The sequence below is a fragment of the Neolamprologus brichardi genome, chromosome 9 (genome assembly GCF_056152115.1).
Source record: "Neolamprologus brichardi isolate AB-2024 chromosome 9, ASM5615211v1, whole genome shotgun sequence".
In the NCBI taxonomy this organism is placed as follows: domain Eukaryota; kingdom Metazoa; phylum Chordata; class Actinopteri; order Cichliformes; family Cichlidae; genus Neolamprologus; species Neolamprologus brichardi.
In genome coordinates, this window is record NC_142112.1 from 18,866,746 (window position 1) to 18,891,473 (window position 24,728).

General features: G+C 38.2%; 1 protein-coding gene across 4 annotated transcripts in view; it reads left to right on the forward strand.

The window, feature by feature from the left end:
- The window catches only part of ctnnd2a (catenin (cadherin-associated protein), delta 2a), a 253,658-nt gene that overhangs the window by 107,115 nt on the left and 121,815 nt on the right, over positions 1-24,728 (forward strand). For all 4 annotated transcript variants that reach the window (XM_087846074.1, XM_087846077.1, XM_087846075.1 and 1 more), the window contains 8 exons: positions 9,252-9,286; positions 10,021-10,125; positions 13,808-13,980; positions 18,214-18,268; positions 18,872-19,076; positions 19,395-19,512; positions 20,413-20,545; positions 24,128-24,301. In XM_087846074.1, coding sequence (XP_087702200.1) covers positions 9,252-9,286; positions 10,021-10,125; positions 13,808-13,980; positions 18,214-18,268; positions 18,872-19,076; positions 19,395-19,512; positions 20,413-20,545; positions 24,128-24,301 — 998 coding nt within the window. The remainder of the gene's footprint in view (positions 1-9,251; positions 9,287-10,020; positions 10,126-13,807; positions 13,981-18,213; positions 18,269-18,871; positions 19,077-19,394; positions 19,513-20,412; positions 20,546-24,127; positions 24,302-24,728) is intronic.

Sequence of the window (24,728 nt, forward strand, 5' to 3'; positions counted from 1 at the left end):
ACACGTATATTGTTTGAGGTGGGTGTTATGAATTATGATTGCACAATGTGGAGAAATTGGCTTTTTTAAACACAACCACTGAACCTCGACAACACATAAGCGTGAAATACTGATGCAGTACACTGAGATACATAGACTTGCATGCTTGTAGGCTAGATATCCGCATGTGAATGTGTAGGACTGGAAAGTGGGTGAGTGGGAGAGGAGAAAGCTGCAGAGAGTTGAAAAACCTTTATTGGAGTTGTCAATTCCATCGTGCATTGTTTTCTTTGTTTTTTGGTAGGAATAGGGGTTTTGTTGCAGCTGTCAGTAGTCAGGCATTAAAAGTTATTTCAGAACACTTTGACTAGACAATTCTCTTCCAGCCCCTCTGTTGAACTGTCATTCAGCTGTCATAGCCACAAAAGTTTGTCTTCAGCTTTGTTGTGAGCACAATAGACTGCTTTCTGAATAGAGTATCAGAGAACTTTCACGTGTACTTTCATGCGCGCACAGAAACACGCATACAGTATAGATACCTGCATATAGTGAAAATAGACAAGCCATATATGCATCCATATAAACAAAAACCTATTCTGCTTTTCAGCTTGAGTGTTTTGACATGTTTTTGTATAAGAGTTTTGCATATGGTGCAGTTTTGTGTTGATTTTATTTGCTGCACAATGTTATTTCACCCACTCCAGCACAAAGGCTTTTTTAAATATGTTCACCTTTCTGACACACACACACACACAGACACACACACACACACGCACACACACACACACGCACACACACCATCTCTCCAAACAGACTCCTCATCCACACAGCCAGTGCTGAGCATGAAAGCTCACTCGTCTGCCTTGACTGACAGATTACACTTATGGTGTCACATAGTCATGCTGATGATGATGTACAACAACGTTGTTATGACAACCACCTCTGGATAGCAATGATATCTATGTAAGAAATAGATCTAGAGACGCAATAAAATGGTTTCCAAGCAAGTTCCACATTTAAAGTGAGCAGAATCAGCGATCCTGTGAAACTATCACACCATATGTAGGGTTCTGGTTTTGCACTAGCCAGTAAGTCAGGGATTAATCTTGAGATTTAAGTCTAGATTTGAAGTTGTTCAAACTGTAAGCAGTGTGGTCTGTGGGTGGAAGCCTATGCATTTCCTACATGTAATCGAACTGCCCTGAGGTGTGACTGTTTGACACAGTTTTTTGTTGTTTGCTTGTGAACAGTTGGCTGAAACCTACGGGAAATATTTCACAAATAAGGATTCTGCTAAGCAAGTGCAAATTAGATGAAAAGCTGATTTCAAAAAGTGCCTCTGAACTCTTTCAGTTTCATGTACATGAATAAATTGAAAGGACGTTTATACATTAATATTTAAAAGAGTAAAAGTTGACATTACCCCACATTTTAATAGTCTGTATATAACTACTCAAATGCTATGCTAAAAAAAAAAAGAGTAGGAATAAGTACTTAATCCTACATTAGTATCATAACAGTGATACTAATGTTATTTTCAACGTTAAAACATTGAAATCCAAACTTTTTTTCTTTGCTTCTATACCTAAACTGTTAGCTCTGTTGTTGTCACTCAGCATGTGGAAAAGAGTCTCACAATAACTTCTATTGTGGGCTCCAGTAGATTTTCATTGTGTACAGGCTGCTGCTCTCAGGTTTATTATTTCTCTGTGGATTTACACAACTGAATTCAACAAAATGTAAGCAGATGTTTCATGAACTGTTTTGGCTGATTTCCATCCCCTACACTGACGGTAAGGTGTTTTTATACTAGACTGTATAAAGCTGGTATAAAGGTGGAATTCAGTGAATGAATCTGAGCATCATCAGCTTAAATTTAAATGAATGTCTGCTATACCTAATGTAACCTACCTCTGACCATAAACATCACAGCCTCCGTGCAACAGTCCAAGTATGGCCAACTCACCACTTTATCATTCAGCATTCATGCCATTCAATATTTTCATTCAACCTTTGATTGTACTATACCTCTGTTTGTTTTGCATGACAAATCAGACTATGAAAAAACATAACTTTGCATTATATGCAGAGCTGGTGTCTCATTTAAAAATAAGGGCATTGCATGTAAACTTTAAATTTCCAGTTTATGAAATGCCACTAAACTGTCTTTACCTTTAAATATAACGTTGCGTCTTTCTCGCCTTTCTCCCCTTCACCTCCAATTTTCTTTCCCTGGGAAATAAGGCAGTACCTTCAGCTAGCAGACAAACTGACAAACTGTGTTTGACAATATTTGTTGAACTGTTAGAAATGTTGCATTTGAAATTACCTACCACTGAAAAAACATTAGTCCTTTCATGCTTGCTTCTCTTAACAAGAAGCTGAAGTACTGAAACCATGACTTACGGACATCTGTAACAAAAACGCAGTTTCAGATCGTTCCAGCCCACTTTATCTCCTGAATATAGTGTATAACTGATGCATAAATTATATATATTTACCCCTATCATCACTTTGTATGTGATAAACCCAGGTGATGGATAGACCAATAGGATTGCCGTATCTGTTTAGTAGTGTGTTATGTGCTATTGTTCCCTCCATTTAGGCTCAGATTGGTTTGATGTTTGAAGGCGTTTAGTGCTGGAAAATAAAAACGTCCCTCAAATGTGTTAATCCTAAAGTAATGGGCCTGTTTTGAAAGTGTCAAGAGCACAAAGTGAAGCCATTTGGGTTAAAATGTGGGGAGTAAAAGTAAAACATCAAAATAATAAATACTCAAGTAGTACGGTGAAAAATATTTGTATTTTGTTTCTTCCCACCTCCTTCCTTTAGTAGCCATTGATTCTGCATACATAGTGCTATAGTACAGTATATATACTATGTATAGCAAATGAAAGTTGATATAAAATGCATGTGCAGTCTCTTGTAGAGCAATATGACCAAAAATATTTATCACGATATACATTTGAAAATTTGCGATAACGATATAACTGACGATATAATTGACACTAGACAAAATACTTTACAACTCCACAACTTTATTAGTGCAAAAAAAACCCCAAACATCAATGTATTTTCACTTAAACAAGCAGCTGTTTTTATGTGCATTAAAGTTATATAAAAATGTAACAGTGCAAATTCCTTGCTGACAGTTTAACCAAAAGGCATTTCTGGTGTCCGACATATCCTCAGCATAACCATGTTTAGTATCCACAAAACTTAAAAAGAGGTTATACACACACAATACGGTAATATTATGTTGAAGCACAGTACGTATCACTCCGCCAGGCTCCTGCCTAAGATAGCCGTAATGCTCTGACAATCCATCAAGCAGTGGGGCTTAGTAGTTTAGCAAAGTCGTACTAAAACATTTGACAGATTTTCCAGCGTCGTGTACGACATAAAATCGTTTCGAGGTCAGTAAACACAACCAGAATTCACACATAAGGCACATATAAGGGGCACTGTCGATTTTCAGAAAAATCAAAGGATTGATTTTAAGTGTGCCGTATTTTCCAAACAACACGGTAATAACGACGGCCCACTAGCATGCGCTACCAAAAATAGTGCTTTGTTGTGTGTCTGACGGACGAAAGCTAAACCAGTTTCACATCACTGAAGTTGCAGCATTTTTACAAACCAATTCTGGTTCATCCGTTTCATTTCACGATCCACTTCCGCTCTTCTCATTCTGCGTTGCCGCCATGTGCGTATGTAAACAAAGGCACTGCGCATGCGCGTTTTACCCATATTCTATCTCGATATTTCATTTTCCTATCGTTGCCCAAAATTACACCGGTATTACCGTGAACGGTAGCCCAGCCCTAGTCTCTTGCACTGCCCACAGTGAACTGCAAACAGAAAACCCCATTAACCACTATATTTCTAGTTTGAATGTGTGGTTAATGAGAAGTGCAGTGTGCAGTGGTTGTTTATAAGCAGTGTTACATTTCTTTCAGGCTTGATGTAGCAATCACTGATTTTCAACAAAAATCTCCGAAAATAAAAATGCTGAAAGTTGACAAATTATTTAAATGACATGCAGTTCCCAAATAGCCCCGCATCCAAACGATTAGAATGTCCTTGAGCTGTCTCTCAAAATAAAAATTTTGCTCTCGTTGATTGAGCATGTGGAATTTAGAGTGCCTTTAACACATACATATATATGTGCAAGATACCAGTAAACTGCATTAATAAGTTTGTCCTGTAAATCAAAACGTTGTTACCCGGTAATGAGCATCCATCTCGAAATCTCGAAATAAAGGCAGATAGACGTTCAAGCTTAGCTCATGTCAGTTTTTGTTTTTGTTCATATACAGAACTGCTTATATACTGTACATGTTTTATGGGAAAATCCAATAACTGAACCTCATTTCAAGCTTGTTATCAGAATTTGAGCATAATGGGAGAAAAAGGAAATTAACGAGACTTGGCTGTTTTCCATTGACCATGGTCTCCCTTGTTTTGCTTGAATGAGTCTGCATTCAGATTTATTTCAGCTCTGATAAACACCACTCAGTGAGAAACATTTAAAAAATATTCAAAAACAAAGTGATTAAAAATAATAATAATAATAAATTTATGCACTATTCTTCCTCAACTAACTTTGTGCATGATGATTCCCTCAGAGTTTCCAGCCATGCTATAGCTGACCTTGACTCCTGACCTCATTGCATATCTTCATGGAGGTCAGGTCATAAAGACTCATTGTTATTCATCAGTCCGTTCTTCTCTGACTTCTTAATTATTCTCAGTCCTTGACAGTCTGTCCAACGTTAAGGTATAGGATGTTCTTGTGACAATATTAGACGATCACAGTGAAAACTCTCAAACTGAATCAGCTTTTTAAATTTTATTATTTATGATAAAGTTTTAAAAGTAAAACTATTTTTTGGGCAACTGTGCATGCTGTTGTAGGCCAAGTACCACTTTGTACTAAAAAGACCAGAATTTTTTTTCACAAATCCTTGAAATTAAATAATTAGAAATAGCCATTAATTGGCCACCCTGGGTCCCTAAGAAAAGCAAAAAATAATGAGATACGGATTTATGCCTGTAAAAACAGTATTTTCCAAAAGGGCAGGATGTGTTTAGGCTTACATCCTGCTGTGGCACAAGAAAAGATCAGGTAGGACATTACAGTCCATTAGATGCTGCTCTGGCAGTAATGAAATAGCTTGTCAACCCTGCCATTTATTCCATCATAACATGAAAGTAATTATCAGCAGCATTCACCATTTTTAGCTAAATACCAACTAAAGCTAGATGGTATGAGTTTGACACCTTGTGTATGTATAGGTGTTGTTTTTATCAGTGTGTTGGTGTTTATGCATGTAAATGACTGTGTATGTGTTAAAATTTGAAACAGGGGCATGCTTTAGCTGTAGATCATTGCTACATGTGGGTTTTTTAATTGCTTAATAATATATTGTGCAATTCATTTAGGTTTTTCAGGCAGAAAAAAATCACACTGATCATGTAATTCTCAAAAACACACAAACATTGTATGTATCAAATATGACAAACTTGGTGTTAGGGGGTTAAATATGTGAATGCAGAAACGCGTTTGCTGAGGACGCATACATACATCATCACTGACAGCCTTATCACGATGGACAAGTGTTCTTAAGTGCTACTATCTGTGAAGGGAGGCAGCTGGAAGATTTGTGAAGAACGTTGTGTGGCAGTGTAACTCTTTCAGAGTAATGCTGCTGTTCAGTAATGTACGCCGTGGACTAGAGACATCATCAGGGATTATGTTTGTGGGATTCCTGTCCCATAACACATTTACAACATGCATAGCGTGTTTTTGTTAGAGTAGATTTGTATCTCACTTTTTACAAATCGTCCTCAGTCTTTCCAAAGGGCACTTGAAAGAACAATATTAAGTAGATTATTCTCAGATTTTGAACTTTGATTTGCCAACAGAGATGTATTTCTGTCCTAGTACAAGTTTTTCATGTATTGTTTGAATTCATTAGTTGTTTGAGTTTCAATATTTCAATTTCACACAATAGTGTAGCATAGATGCACTAGGTGAAAACAGCACTTTTCAGCTACCGCACTTGTGACATGCATGCATGCTTTGGAGTTCACTGGGAAGGGCAGAGGATGCTGTGTGTTGATTTAAGCTGTGTGGCTGCTGAGAGTGGCGTAGTGAATCGCTGGGCGTTGTGTTGTGGCATTGCAAGCAAGAGGGTGCAATGTTGTGGAATAATGCTATGCTTAATACATCTCTCTCCCTGGTCTCTCTGACTGTCGTATGCCTAGTTTTCTTTTTCTATCGCTTTCTTTCTCTGTAACCGACTCCACTGGAGAACTGAGTGTTGCTGTGGTTACTCTGTCATATGTTACTGATGCATATGAAAGCACAGCGCTCTAAGCACAATAGAACTCAATAGAATGTATTAATAAGATTTACATTTTTCTTTAAAATGCAATAATTCTTAATATATCTTTAAATGCACGGTCCTTCGTGTATAATTTGACTTTTATGATCTCTGTTTCTGACTCAGTTATTTAATCCTATGACCTGAAGTCTTTTTTTCCACCTTACTTAAATAACTCAAAGTAAATGGTAGCTGGAGAGTTATTGAGCAGTAAGTTAAGTGAACTTCTGAATTTCATCACACATTTTTTATTATCACAAGGGGAACATAAATATTAGTATGGCCACTGACCTTTCAGTGTGCACGCCCTTCTCTGACCTACTTCTGCAAAGCATGTTGCTTTGATTGCAGCATTTTGTTTCCAAATATTACTGAAATAAAAGTAAACTTTTTAGAGTCTAACTCAAAGATTTACACCAGAATTGAGAGGACAGTAGGTCATAATGTCTACTGAAGCATCCAGCCGTTGAGTCCAAGCCAAAACTGACCTTTTGAATGGTCGCCACGCTTGAGAACCAGCTGTCTTGCCAGCATCCCTTCCTGAGGTGCTGCTGGGGTAGCAGCTGGCCAGATTGTATTTAACAGTCCAGCTGGTTTCAAAAAGTAACAAAGTAGCACATGTTTATATTTCTCTTCTTCACGAACCTTTATTTAAGATGCCTACCTGCATGTTTGTATTAAAGATGGAGTTTCTGGTTGGCTGTTGAATCCCAGGCACCTCCAAATTCTCTGAAGTGTTCCAGTATTGCTCCATTATATTTTCACATTGTATGTATTAGAGTACAGGGATATAGGCTGCTGTGCTTTAAATTGCTTTGACTACAGCATTACAATGAGTCTTTGTGGTTTGTGGATAACCATTAAAATCGTGTTCTTTTGTGCATACAAACTCATCACCGTGGAATATGAAATAGTATAAATAGAAGACAGCAAGCCCCGAAAACCAGCCTAATCGTGTAGATGAAGTTGGATGGAAGCGTCTATAGCTATCAGCTAGTCTGTCTGATTCTGTATTGATCACAAAGAAGGTGGCTCAATACTCGTCTCTAAGTTTCTTTTTTGCTCTTCTGTTCTGTTTTTACCTCTGTTCAGCCTCCCATTAATCAGCCATCCATTGACATTCATCAGGAGTATAGAAAAAAAGTCTTGCCTGTAGTTTGTACATGTGCAAATGTGTGTGTGTCGGTGTGTGTCTGTGTGTACATGAACTTTATTTTAGGTTTTTATCAATCAATTCACAACAACAGTCATCTCACAGCACTTCACATCGCAATACCTTCCAATATAAATCCAACAATTTCCTTTGAGCAAGCAATAACAGTGAGTAGAGGCAGGGGGAGGTGGCCCTCTGCCTTCACAAGCAAACACAAAACTGAAATTAAATATAGCAATAATTATTATTTCATTGTATGTCTACCTAAAGCTCCATCTGGAAATAAAGAGTGAACTAATCAATGCAGAACTCAAAGTGTGACTTAAGGATAAGTTTTGTGGTCTCTTGTGTTCTGGGGGCCTCTGGATGTCTGGAGTTTTGATCTCCTCCATACCTGCTTCATGCCCTGGAGGACGGGGCAGTGGCCCCCCACACCCTCTAGCAGCTCATTACATGAGGGAACCTTTTAAGAAAACAAGCGCGTCCATGCTCACAGGTGTACACACGGGTGATCACACACACAAACTACACCCTTTTTGGCTCCTACCTTAATGCACACTGTGCTGTCGATCTTACGTGCTGCACAATAATGTTTAATATTTAGTATTTACTGTCATATTCCCATATATCATTGTGATGTTGTTTATTGTATTACTCTCGTTTTCTTCTGCTTGTTTTCTTTTTTCTTTCTCAACAGGTGATCCAGGTGATCGATACATGTATTTTTTTTTTCTTTTTTTTTTTTTTTTTTTTGCTTATTCTGTTGGTTTTTGTTTTTTGCCCTTCTCCCCCGTCCCTCTTCTCAACTGTTTTTCTTTCCCTCTTTCTTTCTCCCTTTTCTTTCCCCCAGTCAAGTCTGTCCCGTATTCAGCAAGTGAAAATAAAATAAAGAATAAAAGGTGAATCAAATGGACCATTACGGCAAAGCTGGGATGGTCAATTTGGTAAAGAAAATCCGTTGGGCATCTTTCTTCGCCTTTAGACAATAATTCTGATGGCAAAAGAGCCAAACGGGACAGGCAAAAAGAAAAAAAAAAAAAAAAAAAAGGATAAGTTTTAAAAAGTAGATTATTTCAGCAAAAGCTTCAGTACACATGAGATCAAACCATAACACACAAATAAATCCAACAAAGCAAAGCAAACCCTAGGTTCCAGACAAACAAGGCTATGATGAAAAATAAAAGAAGAAACAAAGACAATTTGACATCAACACACACATTTTCTAGTTGTCTAGAGTTGTTTTTTTTCTCCTACCAAAATTTACCAAAAAAAGAGAAAAAGATGATGATTCGCTTCTCAGCCTATAAACTTTGTCCACCAAAACTCTTTCTGTTCTAATTTCCTCCCTTTATGTGTTGCATTTTTAAAAGTTGGTCAAATGTGAGCTTCTTCTCAAAAGGAACAGAAACAGAACTGGCACTGGTGTCATTTTGGCTTAAGAGAGGTAAAACATAGGAACGCAGACTAAAATACACTAAGAGGGTAGGACAATGGGACACATCTTTAATAAAGAGATTCTCTGTTCAGTGCAAATGAACGGTGAGTCTTGAAGTGACCTGTGGCACTTCTCATCTTATGTTTTTTTTCTTCTTGTCATCACTCATCACAGTGATATGGAGGATTTATTGAAAAAGTGCCATCAATTTAAGAATCTACTCTTAACCAAAACTTTACTTTTTTTGCTATTGCCCTTTTTATTCGTCATGGTAACCACATCCTTTCTCTTGCAGTTCTTCAGATGAGCAATTTCGCTGGAACTCTCAAGGTAATTCATTATTACGTTATTTTTTCCTTATTTCTTACTCAAATCTTTTCATTTTATGCTTCTTTTCTTAAATTTTGTCACCCTCACTTACTGATTATTTTAAATGTACAGCACTTTGGTCAGCAGTTGTTGTTTTAAATGTGCTATATAATTAAATGTGACTTTGACTTTAACGTCTCAGACATGCATGAAACTTGTGTGTTAGTTTTTAGAGGAATCATGTATGCCATAGTCAAAATCATTGAGATTTGGTAGTTGTGATAGCTAAATAGATTATTGCAGGATCCCGACGATCAGTGAAGTCACACCTGCAAACATGTATCACCTTTTTAACCCACAGCTAGCCTGGGAGAACAGTGTTACCCCATATGTTTAAAAAACATAAATAAATAAAATCAAACATTTTCACTACACACAACAACATACATATTCCCAAATGCACTTACACATACTTACCAGTGCATCAAATTCACTTTTATAACAGCAACTTCATTTCCAGCTTGGCAGCTCCCAGGGCAGACTTATCAGGGCCCTTTACCAGCATATAATCAAAATGTCCCACGGCTCATAACCAAGTCACAATGCGTAAGGCTTTACACACTGTGAGAGGAAAGGATTGGGGTTACTGCCCAGAAAGATCTCATCTCTCTGCCTCATACTCTCTTTCCCGTACCTCCCTCTTTCTCACAGTCTTTGCTCCTGTATGTGCTCCTCATCATTTTTCTCTCCCACAGCTGATGGACAGAAAGATATTGAGGATGAGTTGACAACAGGTCTGGAGTTGGTGGATTCCTGCATTCGCTCCCTTCAGGAATCAGGAATACTAGACAGTGGAGAACGTAAGTATACTTGCCACTATCATCGTGTGTGTATGTGTGCGTGTGTGTGTGAGGGGGAAATAGTTTCAAATGTTTGGTGTCTGTTTAAATTATACTTATTTTAGTCTATTTTATGCTATGGTCAAGAGTCAACTCTAGCAGAAATGCCACTCAAACAAAATATTTCAGTCTAAGAGTATAAAAATGCATACAAAATATCATTTCAGGTTCAATTTTTTATATTACCCACATATTTATTTATTTTTTTTAAATTTGAACAAGTACTTGATCAAAATCTAATCTAATCCTGACAGGCACTTAAGCCACAAAACCAAAATTCATGTTACTGTTTCCAAACAACACATTTAATTGGTTTGTACAGTCAGTGCTTAAAACGTGGCGATAGTCTTCACAGAGTGCAGCAGTAGTTAGTTTAAATATGTGAGCATAATGGTAGCCAATACTTGTTAACTGTTGTTTATTAACGGAGGAAAATTATCCCTCACCCATTGGATAAGTGGAATAATTGCCACAAATCCTATTGTTAAGATTTAATTTTTGCTATGATTACAGCTCTGACCTCTGCTCACAGCAAACAGCTTGAGCTTTATTCCAGATTTTTGAGTTGAAATGCAATGAAAAATACATTTTCTAAAATTATCTGCAGTTTGGCATTCAAGATCCTCATTGATTATTTGCTCTAAAGCAAATCGTTTTAAGTCGATTTAAGGAACACACGCAGCATATTGCTCTCTTAATTTGTACAAGGAACTGTCCCAAATGCCTGTGGACCTTGGATTCTGATAAAGAAATTCAAACAATGATTGAGAGGCAGCCCGTGTATAAGGTCATGCTAAATGTGCTTGGCATTTTCTTTGCAGGTCATTGGTTTTGGAACACTGCATTCCCATTTCACTTATTGCCTGCTGACCTTTTTGATAGTTGATATTGTAGTAATGGATGGCATTTTAGAACTCACACTATGAGGGGTGATACACAGTGAATTTCTGTGTGTCGGCTTACATGTTACATCTTGCAATGCATGTGGTTTCTGGAACTGATAGAGTGGGCTAGGTAGTGTGGAACAACAATGTAATGTTTTGCACACACACACACATCCACACAAAGAGGCATGTCTGGCCAAAAGTTGGACACGATAAGCTATTTTTGGTATATTTACTATAATTGCTGGTTTGCTTTAATATGATATGGATTATCTGTTTAAGCATATGCCGAACAGCTACAAGACGTGCCAGATCATTAGATCCTTACCGTTTTTGTACCCTGTAGCGCCCAAGTCCCTGTCCAAATAGATGGCTCTCTCATTGTGAGCACTCTTGTTATGGGTGTCCCACACCCAGCTGTTTTTCCCATTTTGCAAATGGGCTTCTACCACAAGCTTAACAATGTGGCTGTGGATATCTTTCAATAGGTGTGTGTGATTTTTCCCCAAAAAAGAGTGCTGCAAATAGCTAAGCAGTAAATACGTACTGTAGTGAAATGTTGCTGTCTTCGCCAGAAGGTTCTACTAAACAGGCTTTTTGTCGGTGAACACAAGTGTCAGCACAGAGCAGCACAACTCATAAGTAACTGTACACAGACGCGCTAATTCTTTTTTTTTTAAAAAAAGTAATGTTCAGGTTTTTATTGCGATTTTAAATCCAGCATTCCTAAAATCTTTAATGACCCTTTTGTGTGTATGTCAGGTGCACATGAGTGAGTATTTCATACACTGCAGTAAGAATACGATGCTCATAATTTGACTGAGCTTTTGAAATATTTATATCAGCACAGTCGAACTTACATTTCCATAACAAAACAGAGACGAGAGTCAATACTGACACAAAAGAATTTAGATCCCTACAACCTGTGTTTTTCATTTTACCCACTGTTACTCACACATGCATATGCTACTATACACTCACTCGTATTAGGCATTTGCACATTTAATGTCACATGTGCGCAAGCATACCACGCCCTTAATAAGCCCTTATTAGCTACTTCATAATCAGTCAACTTTGCTATTTTCTGACCATCCAGCAAAAACAAATTTCTCAACACATGTTTGAACATCGAAACAACCATATGCATTTTTTTTGTCACGTAACACACACGATGTAACACACGCCAAGGCTGAGGGATGATGAGTTTGGGAGCTCCCACTCAAACTGCGTAACACAAAGTGCTGTTTAATAATTCATAAAAAGCGAGGGATGAATCAAGATGAGAAAAGGCAAGTCTTTTGTGAAGGCGAGAAGCAGAGGAGTTGATCTTGGTTCACAGCACAGAGGCTCACAGGGAGGGAAGGATTCAGGGAGAAGAGAGCGAGCACAAGAGATGGAGTGAGCAAGCAAATAGATATAGGAGAAGAATAGTAACGGGCCATTGTTCTTTAAAGTGAGAAAAGAAACTAACGAGTCAGTAAGCTCAGGGGAAAACACTTATTGTAGGCTTTATTAGGACATATCCATGATGGTTCAACTTTTGAAATTGGGAGAGAGAAACAGAAAGAAATCCCCACATTCTTTAACCCTGTTCATCAGAATCTTTACTTAGTTCTATGTTGATGGGATGATTTGTATATGCTGGTTCGATGGGGCTGTTTGTTTGTTTTTTTTAAAAAAAGATTGGATATGTTTATATCCACTAAGATACAGTATTAGTGTGCATACTGGATATTTATTTGCATTAAAAAATAAAAAATAAATATTACCTCTACCAGCTCGGTCACTAAGCAGCAACTAAGCAATGTCTGGCATCTCTAACCTACAGTGGCAACATACATGTTATTTGACTTAATGAATGTTAAGCATCTTAATGAATTATTTATTTGCCATATCATGAATATGTGAGGAACCTAATTACTTCTTAATAGAGCACACGTAAACACATATATGGAAAACCTAACCTCTACGCACTCACCGCCGACTGGCTTGTAGCTTGTAACCACTCCGTTTGGTTCACCACATCATTTCATAGACATTTAAGAAGATAGTCCATCTAAAAAACTGCCTTATGATGTTCTTAGCTTGGATCAATATCAGCTTTATGTGCACAGCATCGGAATCAGAGAGAAGGGATTATTATCTGATGACACAGCAGCGACTTCATCGGGTGGTTGAAGTAGTGATGCTCTGAAGCAGACGGTGAATTTGTGTGCGTGTAACAAAAGTCATTGTGGTCGACGTAGTCTTTTGTTTTAACCCTTTGGAAGATGGTTTGGCATTTTAGGTGTTTGAAGCCAAATTTCATTGTTTTTCAAAGCTCAGTTAACTACTGGAAAAATAAAATAATGTTTCTAATTAATTCCAGACCAGACCATCATGGTCCGCCTTGAGTAAAGTTTTTTTTAAGCCAACAAGGTGTTCCGTCTATTACAACTTTTTTCTTTTCAGCCCTCCTCCTCCTCCTCTCATCCTCTCTATCTCCCTGCTCCTCCTCCTTCTCCTCCAGTTCTTTCTGTTCCTCTGTTTCGGTCTTCCTCTGCTAATAAATTATGTATGCTATCTCCAACTCACGGAGTGCTGCACTGCTGCACTATCTGCTCTAAATTGCTGCTTGCTCTCTCTCTCTTTTCCCTATTTCACACCCCCTCTCTTTCTCACTCTTAATCTGTCTCTCTCACGCTCTCACTTGCTCTGTCACAAACTCAACTCAACCCCCTTTCTATACAACCATACGCCACCTCTGTCTCAATTGGTAGGACCGGCTCTTCTTTCCCAGAGTTCCTTGCAGCTCAACTCCACCCCGGAGGCTTCGCTCCAGTACTCTGCCAGCTACCATAGCAACCAGACCCTCGCCCTAAGCGACAGCATCTCTGCAGCAACTCCTCAGCGCAGCGGGCAAGTTGGAGGAGCTGTGCACAGCTACAACCAGGTGGGAAATACTTTTGAACAAAGAGAATATTGAGCGTATAAGTGTTGATGAGAACAAAACCGAGAGCAATTCTGTCACTGGCTATCTTTGCAAACCACAATGTGTGTTGTGAGAAACTTTCCATTTGTCTAGGAGGCTGGTGGTCGCAACATTTTAGTATGGATTTTGGCTTGGACGGTGACTAATTAGAAGTGTGTTTTCCTCAGTTTATTAGTAAAGCTGCATTAAAACCATTTGCTTATGCAAACTTGTAAGTACTTGTAGTGTTGAGAGGTGCTGGTCTTCGGATTTCTTGTCGCTCCAATTTTTTCTTTCAGAGACTCTGCGAACATTGCCCTTCATTTTCCTCTACTGGCTTTACTGGCTTTTTTTAGGCACTGTGTTGCATAGCGCTTATCCAGCTACATGTAACTCTGGCTCTCAGTGCTCTTAGCAAATGTGAATTTGTTTGACACCATAACTGAGTCTATTTGATCAGGGTAGAAGTGCATATTTGTACAGAATCCTATTTCATTAGCCCCGCTGAAGTGCTTTAGTCCAGTTCTGCCTTTTCAAGCTGCCCATTGCATTTTGTCTCTAGTGTGAAGGTGATGATAGACATAGGCAAGTTGTTTAGAAGAACACAGGTTATGAGATGCTCACAGACCCAAATTGGGGTACAATTAAATACACACAGAGAAATCTCTGCAAGTGTCTTGTTTATAAAGACTTAAAATAAAGCTACATGGATACAAAGACATTAACCACAGCAGTGTGCTGATAGAGAGAAAATCTATCAAATTACTTTCTAGCCTGCAGCTGCCAATTATTTTGAATTTCCATATTCTTAACATATCAGTATTAAGTATTACTGCAAACACACACACACACACACACATGTTGTATGAAACAGAAACCCACTGATCTACTTAATCAGTGAAGCAGCCAGCGTCTGGTATAAATCTTCCATTTATGACAGATAATTATGAATACAAAATGAGATCAAATAGTTTAAATGAATCATTTTAAACTCGATAATTAGTTGACAATAGTCGTACTTTGTCGTGAATGGCTTTTGGTATGTTTCTGAGTCTTTGGGCAGAATTTTGTACTAAAGGTAAATTGGTATCTGCTTTCTGCTCTGTCAGTTTGCACATGCATTTCTGTGGTTTGTTATTTTATGTTCATGTGTCTTATGAAAGAAAATGATGTAGGAAGTGTTTTTTGTAAATATATTTATTCACATCCCCTGCAGTCACACCAAAGCTAGTTTCAGATAAAGCTTAGATGCCTTGCCTTAATAAATAAGAAACAGGAGGAAAAGACAGAGAGAAACACTGATAGGCTGGGATATAGATGGATGGACAGATTAGGAAAAAAGGAATGTTTACTCTTTCTACAGTGTTCCTTGTCCTCTTTTCCCCTCCTCTCATCTTCCTTCCCTGTCCTCTCTGCTCACCATCTCTGTCCATGTGAGCGAGTGTGTATCTCTCTGTGTGTGTATCCTCCCCTCTGATGTTTTTGGCTTGTCAGTGTAATGGGGCTAGTGCTGTCAACAGAGCTTGCTGCTCATGAATAGCTGTATGCATGCCAGTGCTGCTAGATAGGCAGGTGCAGCTTGCATGCATGGGTAGTACATGTATGTTTTTGTTGATCTTCTTCCATTCGCGTGCGCTTGGGTATGTGTGTGTGCACGCAGGGGCTGCATTCCTTTACATGGATGCATGGTGACTATCTGAAGGAGGGAGAGAAAGTAAAAGGTCTAGCATGTTGCTGCTCTTTTTGTAGGATATTTATAACCCTGAGAGGCCAGGTTTTAATAATTCATGGATACATGGCACCTCAAACATCCCAATGTTTTACTGGAGGAGAAAAAGAACAGCACTGCAAGATGACACGGAGTGAGATCGAGAAAGTGCTCTCCCTCGCAGTGTGTGTCAGGCTTTCTGTCTGTTTGTTACCTCAGCCAACAATTCATCTTTTACTCATTATTTATTCACCCATTGATTTATTTACTCATTCGTACACTCTTTAGGCCTCACTTTGTGTCTTGATCATTGTAGCACATCTGTAGTGTTGAACATAGTCTATTAGCCACCATTAACAGGAGCTCTTCCCTTTATCTCATAAGCTTTAAGTCATTCACTTGGTTTCATAATCTGCTAAACTAACACCAAGGACCTCTACAGTACTTTTAGTAATTCATCGTTGGAAAGCTTTAGAGGTACAAATAAACACAACATTTTATTCATATATTTATTTAACCCATGAAATCTTCAATTTTAGAGACATTTGTTAAGTTATTTACAAATGTTAATTATATGTTCTTTTACTCTGTGTGTCACCTGCTTACTTTCCTGCCTGCCACAATATCAAGTTTTCTTTAGAAAAAAACATTATTTCCATAATGAAGGACAAATATTCTATGTTTTAGAAGGAGATAATATATATTAGGTGGGGGAAAAATTTTCAGCCCCATCTATTAGAATTCATATCAGATTTGGCTTTGGGTGCTGTAGGTTGACTCCCTGTGTCGGAGTTCCAGTGCTCCAGCACTCTACATTTGAATCACTGGAAGACCCATTTTGACCACTTGCACAACTGTGCACAACTCTTCTACTAAGTTTAAATAGCAAATCTGCAACTCCTAAAAATGTTATTTTTAGGAAGAGGATGGAGCTGCAGGAACAACTGCTCCATCCTGCCAGCGCCATGGCATTCCATATTTATCCAGTAATATGTAGAAAGACACATGTTGATACAAACTACTGCAGAGTGCAATCCTCATTTTACCAATTATACGTTCTTTCACTCTGTGTGTCACCTGCTTGCTTTTCTGCCTGTTTTCTTCCATAAACTGTACATCAGGTATTTTTTTTCTAAGATCCCCCCCAGCCAATTATACTGTAAATTTCACAACCCCTTTTCAAACGTTGTCCTCAATAGATACACGCCCTTATCACAAAGCAGGAAAATAACCAGAGACCCAGACAGCCACTGGAAACAAAAGGGAGATTGCACGCTGGTGCTTGCTGCTACATTTATTTGTGGTAGATATGCTGAGAAAGCAAGTGGGCTTTTTTTTGTTTGTTTTGTTTTGTTTCTCTGCACAATTTTGCAGCTGCAAATACAAACAGCACAACTCAATACAAACACAGCTCCAGAGTGTGTTCAGCTATTGTGAGCTACTGGTTATCAAATGATCAGAACATGTGTTAACTGCATGCATTTTAGTGTCTTTTTGCTGTTCAGTAAAATATAACAGACAAAGTAAATATTCTAAGGACTAGCAGAATACATTAATGTCTAGTAATGCATTTTCATTTAAATGTAAATATATATTTATATACATTTTGTATCTCTCTTTTCAGATATGCATCTATATATTACTCAGTTACTCAGATTGTCTGAGCCAAACTACTGTATAGACAGTACTGAGAATCCTCCAAGGTGACTCAGTAACTGCATGATTGCATAATATGGCTTTCTACATCTGAAGCCGTGTCAGTCTAGTAATAATGGATCTGAATCACCTTTACAGCTCAAACTTACACACAGGGCTATATAAGGCTCAGCAAGGTCTGACATATGCTCCCTTTACTGTCTCGGGAGAATAAGGGGAATATATATGGATAGACCAGCCTATTTTGTGGAGTAAAAAGGCTTTTCATATTCTGTCTTTGACTCACATACCTTTTTTATCTGTTGGGAATTCACTGCATATTGCCATCCAAGCTGTAGGTCCACTGTTCTCATTAAAAATTGCCTTGTAAATAGATGTTAAACATGAACTAGTTTATAATAATAGATTTAGTTGTGTTAATTGTTTGTGAACATCGGGATTTTAATATAACGGATTGTAGATAATAAAATATGACTATACAGTTGACTACATAACTTTTTCTACCTTTAATAGATGGTGTGACAAGGCTTTACAAGAAGTGATTTCAGTGAGCTGAGCTCAGAGGACTTCGTTGTCGGCTTCTGTGCGTCTTTTTTGTCATCCCTCTGTGTTCTGTGGGGATTTCATTACTAGCGCTCCCTAGGTTCATTCAAGAACCCTCAAAGGCTCGACTGAACTCATTGTGCATAAAAGTTTTTTTTTCATGAACACTACTCTTTATTCCGTTTCATCCCATTTATTTTCTTAACCCCGTCTCTCCCTTCAACTCTTCTCAAGTTTATCCTCCCAAACTAATCACCTCCCTGTCATGCTAATCTTCAGTTGCTCTGTCTCCCCTCACAACCCCTCAGGTGACATCAAGCCGTGCAGCCCAGCAGCAACAATCACAGACTGGGCCGGGGTCAGGTAAGCCTGATCACATCTCCAATTGCTTTGCATGTAATAATATGAGAAGGCCTGACATACAGTTGATATGTCAAATGACATATGGAGACACTGACCAACAACCAAGAAACCAAAAATATGATACTAAGAGAATATTTTTAGAACGTGCAGTATGAATAGCTTTATTATATTATTAGTGCATCCTTGATCTGGGTTCAGAGTTATGGGTTATTTATTTGCAATCCTCACTTAGTCTTTTTTTAATTGTTAAAACTGATCACTCACTGATAATGATACCCAGTGTGCTCATATCCAGGCAAATGTCTGTGAATGCGTATGAATCTAAAATTCTAAGCATTACAGTATATATGCAAACAGCTTTTTTAAGTAAAGTGTCACTGATGCACTTAAAATAAAATCTAAATTTTGACCTTTGTGCCAGTGTTTTGCTTTTATAAAAAATTTTTTGCATATTACCAAGTTATCAGCCACAGGAAATCTCCAGCTTTTTAAAACCCACTTTAAATCTATTTCACATTATTATTATCAGGCTGATCACATTTCACTGTCATTCTGTAACATTTACATGTTCATTAAAGTGTTTTCCCTCCACTTTTTTCCAAGGTATCTACTACTCCAGTGCCACCTTACCTGCCCAGGGTTCCCCTCTGTCAGGAGGGGGAGGCTCAGGGTCCGGTTCCCCCAGTAAACTTCAACGTCTGGGATCAGCCTCTGATGCACAAGGATACGCTACCACTCAGCGGCTGCCTTCCTCTTCTTCCTCCTCTCCCAAACAGTCTCCTGCTAATCGATTGGCCAAATCATACAGGTAGAGAGCATATACTGCTGCTAATACTGACATACAGTCCGTATTAGAATAATGAAAAGGCTTGAAAAATAGCTTGAGAATAAGCTAAACACATGATGGTTTGCAATAGAATAAAAAAACAGAAAAGAATATAAAAGTTAAACTTAAGTCTTGTAAGTTGATTGTCAGCTTCTTTATGCCAGCATATAAAAACATATCCTGTACATGACACATGACAAATGATTGTTCTTAAACATGAAGAGCAATCAGTTGTTTGAATTTTTTTAATATATATATATATGCAAATAAATGATGCTACTTTGTTCATTTGTCTTTCAGCACCACAGTTGCTGTGACAACAGCAGGAGGGGGCGGTTCCCCCCTGAGGGTGGCATCTCCACCTAATTCCACAGCAGGAGGGGGAGGGGCCAGCTCCACATCTTCCCCTCTTCACCAGGTAGATCATTCAACAGCTATACAATGTGGACACACACAGAAAGGAAATGTATTTTGTGATAATAGACTATAAAATGAGAAGATTTTTATGTGAAGCATACATTTAAAGTCCATTAAAATTACCACGGGTTATACAATATTATAATGAATGCAAATGCAAATGCAACTGCGCTTAGTGGAATATAAATTCACTTCTGCGAAGTGAAAGGACTTTAGACAAGTGCTATATAACTGAATGGTGTCTCACACTAATGCATAAAAATACTTATTATTTTAATTGTGGGAATGTGTCATATCCAGTTTGTATGTACATAAGGTTAAAGCTGGGTTAGCTTTCTCCTCACCTCTTTCACAGTGGCTGTAATCACAGATTGCTTGGAGGAATTTAGTTATTGTATCCATTTTGTACATATTATATTATTGTTATACATTTACATTACAGTTTAACTGATTCTACAGTAGTGATTATGTTTTTCTAAACGATTGAACAGATGTGTAATTGTTAGTTGTGTTATTTGTTGTAAGTGTAATTTTATGACACTGTGTAGTTATACAGTGCATTAAAACCACATGGCTGGTGTTACTATTATATTATTTACATTCTACCAGATGTTTGGTCACAGAAATAATAACACAGGGCAGCTGCAGGGCAATTATTTTTAGTTAGATATTTAGATTTCTGTGTAAATTACATCCTTGACTCTAAAATGATTGGACATTTGCATTTATACACCCTTTTCCAAATGTTTTGCATTCGAACAAAACTAATTTAGCAATGGAAACTTAAAAACTTTTTATCCACACCAATCAAACTGAAACACAAGCCATGCCCGCTGTTACATATTTGGCTGCCACACTCGGTATTCTTAACTATTCAATCCAGCAACTCTCGTCTCTGCAGATGAGTTCAGGCATAGGGAGCTATGCAACTCTGTCTCCCAAACGACTGGCAGCTCATCACGCTTCTGACCAGTACAAGATCTCCCACGAACTCTACGCTACTGCTACACTGCAGAGACCTGGAAGTCTGGCAGGTGGGGGTTGACACATTCATGCATTGTCGTGTATAGTTTCATGTGCTTGCACAAAACATAAACCCTCCAAAATATGTTATCCGTATTAAACTAAGCATACTATGAATACTAAGGAGATATAAGTAAATCGCTCACAGTGTATCTTCGATTGTCTGTTTGTGCTGCAGATGTAGTATCTCGTATCAGTGGTGCATTTGTAGTCTAATTGTTACATTTCATTGCATCACACTGCTGTTCTTAGAAATGTCAATTGCTATGTTTAAATCTATTGAATTAGCTGCTCTATGAAAAAGCACATCGCTGTGCTGTGGTTGATATCTCAGGCTATACTTCAAAGGAGGCATCAGTGTCTCTGAGGCTGCCCGTTAGAAAGTTTAAACTTTAGAATGAATATACTATGCTATCAGCAGTTATATTTGAGAATTATGAGCTATTCCACTCACAGCTGTGTACCTGCTTTAAGAATGACTTAAAATTATTAAAATTCCTAATTATGTCTTCCAATATGCATGTCCAATAGCTGGGTGTAGGGAAGGACACTGATCTTAGTGCAGCCAGTTCTTAAAAGTACCAAATGGATTTACATTAAGATACAATCTGTTTGGCGTTTCCCAGGGTTACATGTACTAAAACCGGTGTCCAAATATCTATAGACCCAACTATAGGCCTATAAATATTGACATTGCTTTCAATACACTAGGAAATGATTTATCTTCTTCTTGATCTGCTGTGTTTTTTTCTTCTTACTGTCAGAAAGGACATTTTGTAGTTTAATTGTAACTGTGAGCGAAGTAAGGAAAAGGTTGTTCTTGGTGACTCTGCTAGAGCATCCTTTGCCATGGACATTTTTTCTTGTGTGTATTTTGATTTTTTTTCATCAAAAAAATGAAACATAAAAAATAAAATAGATGAATATTGATTGAACCATGCTACACGGAGTAAGTTTAATTGATCAGTTCTTTAAACTTAGAGCTACGGTGATAGTAACATGACCTTCATGGTTTACCCTGAGGGTGCAACTGTGATCTTGACGCATTGCCTCAGGTTTCATGTCTCCTGAAGGCTTTAAATGGAGTAGAAAAGAAAGACGTGAGCAGGAGTGGACTGGGGAAATAAAATTAACACAATTTGCTATCATGTGCATAGACTACCAGATTGTCGTTGATTGCATGAGGGCAATTTAATGGCAATTCATGCTGGCAATGCACTATGTTTTATTTCACCTGTAAGGTCTGATAGTTACCACATTTTCAAAATCCTACCAAGCATGAATTGTGTGTAGATAGTGTTACTCAGAAAATGGCTTATCGCAGTGGATGATGTGCTCCTAGGAAAAGCACAGTAGAGTTCATCTGAGTAGCATGTTTGGAGAGGTACTTAGCAGCTTCACAGCTCCTACTCTATGCCAGAGTTAAGCTGCGTACAACAGAAATTGCCTAAAAAAGACGTTTACTGTCTGTGCTTTTTGTATGAAGGGCTGGTGTGATATAGTTCACTGGGTCTAAATATTGCCATGGTAGCAATGCAGGATAATATATGCAGCATACAATATATAATGTGTGGTTTGATGCGGAGCTTTATTGGCACTGAAAATAGTTGCTGGTTAACATTAGAAACTCAAAGCTGTGGAAATTCAATATAGTCTTGTTCTATTTTTTAATTTATGCTTCTCAGAAAAATTGTTGCAACAGTCATCTTTAATATTAAATCTGCCGTTGAGAACTATACTACCATTCTTGGTGGAATTTCCATATACAGGTGAATGAGCAGCTCTTTGCTATATTTTTGTAGGTAAAAATGTAGTTTGCTCTATTTTTTACTAAACAGGCAGGACTGTAATTCACCAAGGAGCCAGAGTTGGGTTTGGCATGTTGTTATTCATTTTAAATATTTTACTGAATAAAACATCATATGAGGGGATCTCTCTCTCTCACTCTCTACATCAGCCTGTCATTTTTGTCTTAAAGTTCCTCTTCCTCTTTAAAGAAAGAGGTCAGTACTTCCATGAGTGGGCCCCCGTGAGCCAAAGAGTAAATGTATAATGAAATAAAACCAACTCACCAAGACTTCAAAGATGAAAGGCACTAGAGGAAGCGAAAGAGCTCGAATGAGTCATGCTGTTAATGGGTGTGTCCATGACTCTAATTAGTACTCTTTCATGCATATTCTCATATTGTCTTTCAGTCCTGTAAAATTCACTGTATTTTTACCTGGGGTCCAAGGCAGCTCTAATATCTGTTCTTCCAGTATCTATTATTCTTTTTTCTCCCCTTATGCTGACACCCTTGTCCTCTTGCTGTTTGAGTTCACCATCTGGCTACAGCTGGCCAGTAGAGTATGAAGGGATGCAGCCAACCTTTCATAGGCTTGGGAGGTTAACAGGCCAGTCAGATAACCACACAGCTGAAAGAAGGACAGAGTTGAGGTGCAACAGCGGTTTATCATCTGCCATAATAGTAAAGAAATAGGATAATTGGTTGTTGTTCATTCTTCGGTGTGCATATATTTAATCCTATTTAGATGGCAAAGTCTATTAATATGCATTGATTTCTGATATAACCTGAGAGATTGAGGTATTTGACTGTGTTAAATTGATGATGGATTCACACGGAGGTTTGAATCTTCGTGCACTGGCCCGTCATCCCGTGTAACTTTCTTGGCACGCGATATGACATTAGCTCCACTGGACCATCTCAGTCACTCATAGCTTTCTATGTGTATGTATGACTATTTATGTCTTTTTATTTCTATCTCACACCATGTCCCCCAAACCCTCCTGACTTGTCTTCATATTCCCCCACTTTACTACTTTTCTACCCTTGCCTAATTTTAGTTTTGGGTCTCCTTGTCTTCATTGGGAGGCCCCTTGCCTTACATTTGTTCTGCTGTGTAATGAACAAATGCCTGCTGTCAATGTCTCCTTGCCATGTTTTTTTCTGTGGGACTCCTGCCAAACACAGAGCAAAGGAGAGAGGGGGAAGGAGGGGGGGGGGGGGGGGGGGGATTGCATCTCATTATTTTATAGCTGCCGAACAGCAATGTGTTCCATGGAGATTAAAAAAATTAAATGCAGAGGCATCACTCCCTGTTTTCTGTCTCTCTCAATCTGTATATTTCTTCTTATCTCATTTGTTGCTGCATATGTCTCTATTTTTTTCTCTGCTTTTGATTTGCTTGAACTATAACTCTCTCACTTCCTTACCAGTCGTACAAACGCAGACAGACGAACACACACACTACCAAACCCTTAGTTGCTCAGAACGACTTTGTGTACAGCGTCCTAATTATCCCACAACACTAGTCTACATCAGCGTAGGTGAAGAATGGCAATGGACAGTTCTAAAATTCAAATAGACTTGTTGCCGCATAAGCTTCTTTATTTATTTCGTTTAAATACCATATGCACATTTATGTCTTTATTTTACCGCTCTTTTCACATGTCAAATACTTCTTACTCAACCCTCTCCATCCTTTTTGTTTCTAACCTGCTCGTCTTCTTTCCTCATTTTCTACCTTTCACTTTGTCGTTCCTTTTTCACTGTGTTGTACTCACATCTTTTTCTTCCTCTTTCTTCACTCTAGGTTCTCGTGGCTCCTACAGTAGTCAGCATAGTCAAGAGCCCCTTCGGCCTCTGGGGTCCCCAGAGCACCACATAGATCCGATCTATGAAGAACGTGTCTATCACAACAAGGGCCCCATGAGAAGCCTTAGCCAGAGCCAGGGCCCAGACTCAGGGCCCTACCGCAACAACACAGGTAAGGCAGTCATTGCATCAAATTGTATCATCAATGCAGTTTCATGTTTTGTTTTGTTTCTACTTTGTGTGGCTTAGACATTTTAGAGTTTAAGCCCTGAACTCTGAAACTGTGTTTAAGGTAAATAAACTCAGGTAGCAAAAAAGTCATCTCTGACAAGTGACTAAGAGTATGTTATGGAAAACAAGGGCAACCACTTTCTCTATAAAGTGGATGATACAACAGTAGTACACAAATTAGACTCACAGAGGCAAAAAACATTTAGCGAAGGAGTAGGTAGGTAAAAAAAAACAAGTTTTGACCTTGATGGTGACTGTAACCAGCTGGTAAGAGGTGTAATTTAAAACTGTGTTAGATTTAAGCCATTTGTATTTTCAATATTCACCTGTTCAGCAGAAAGGAAGTGCGCTATAGTCACATAGTCTTG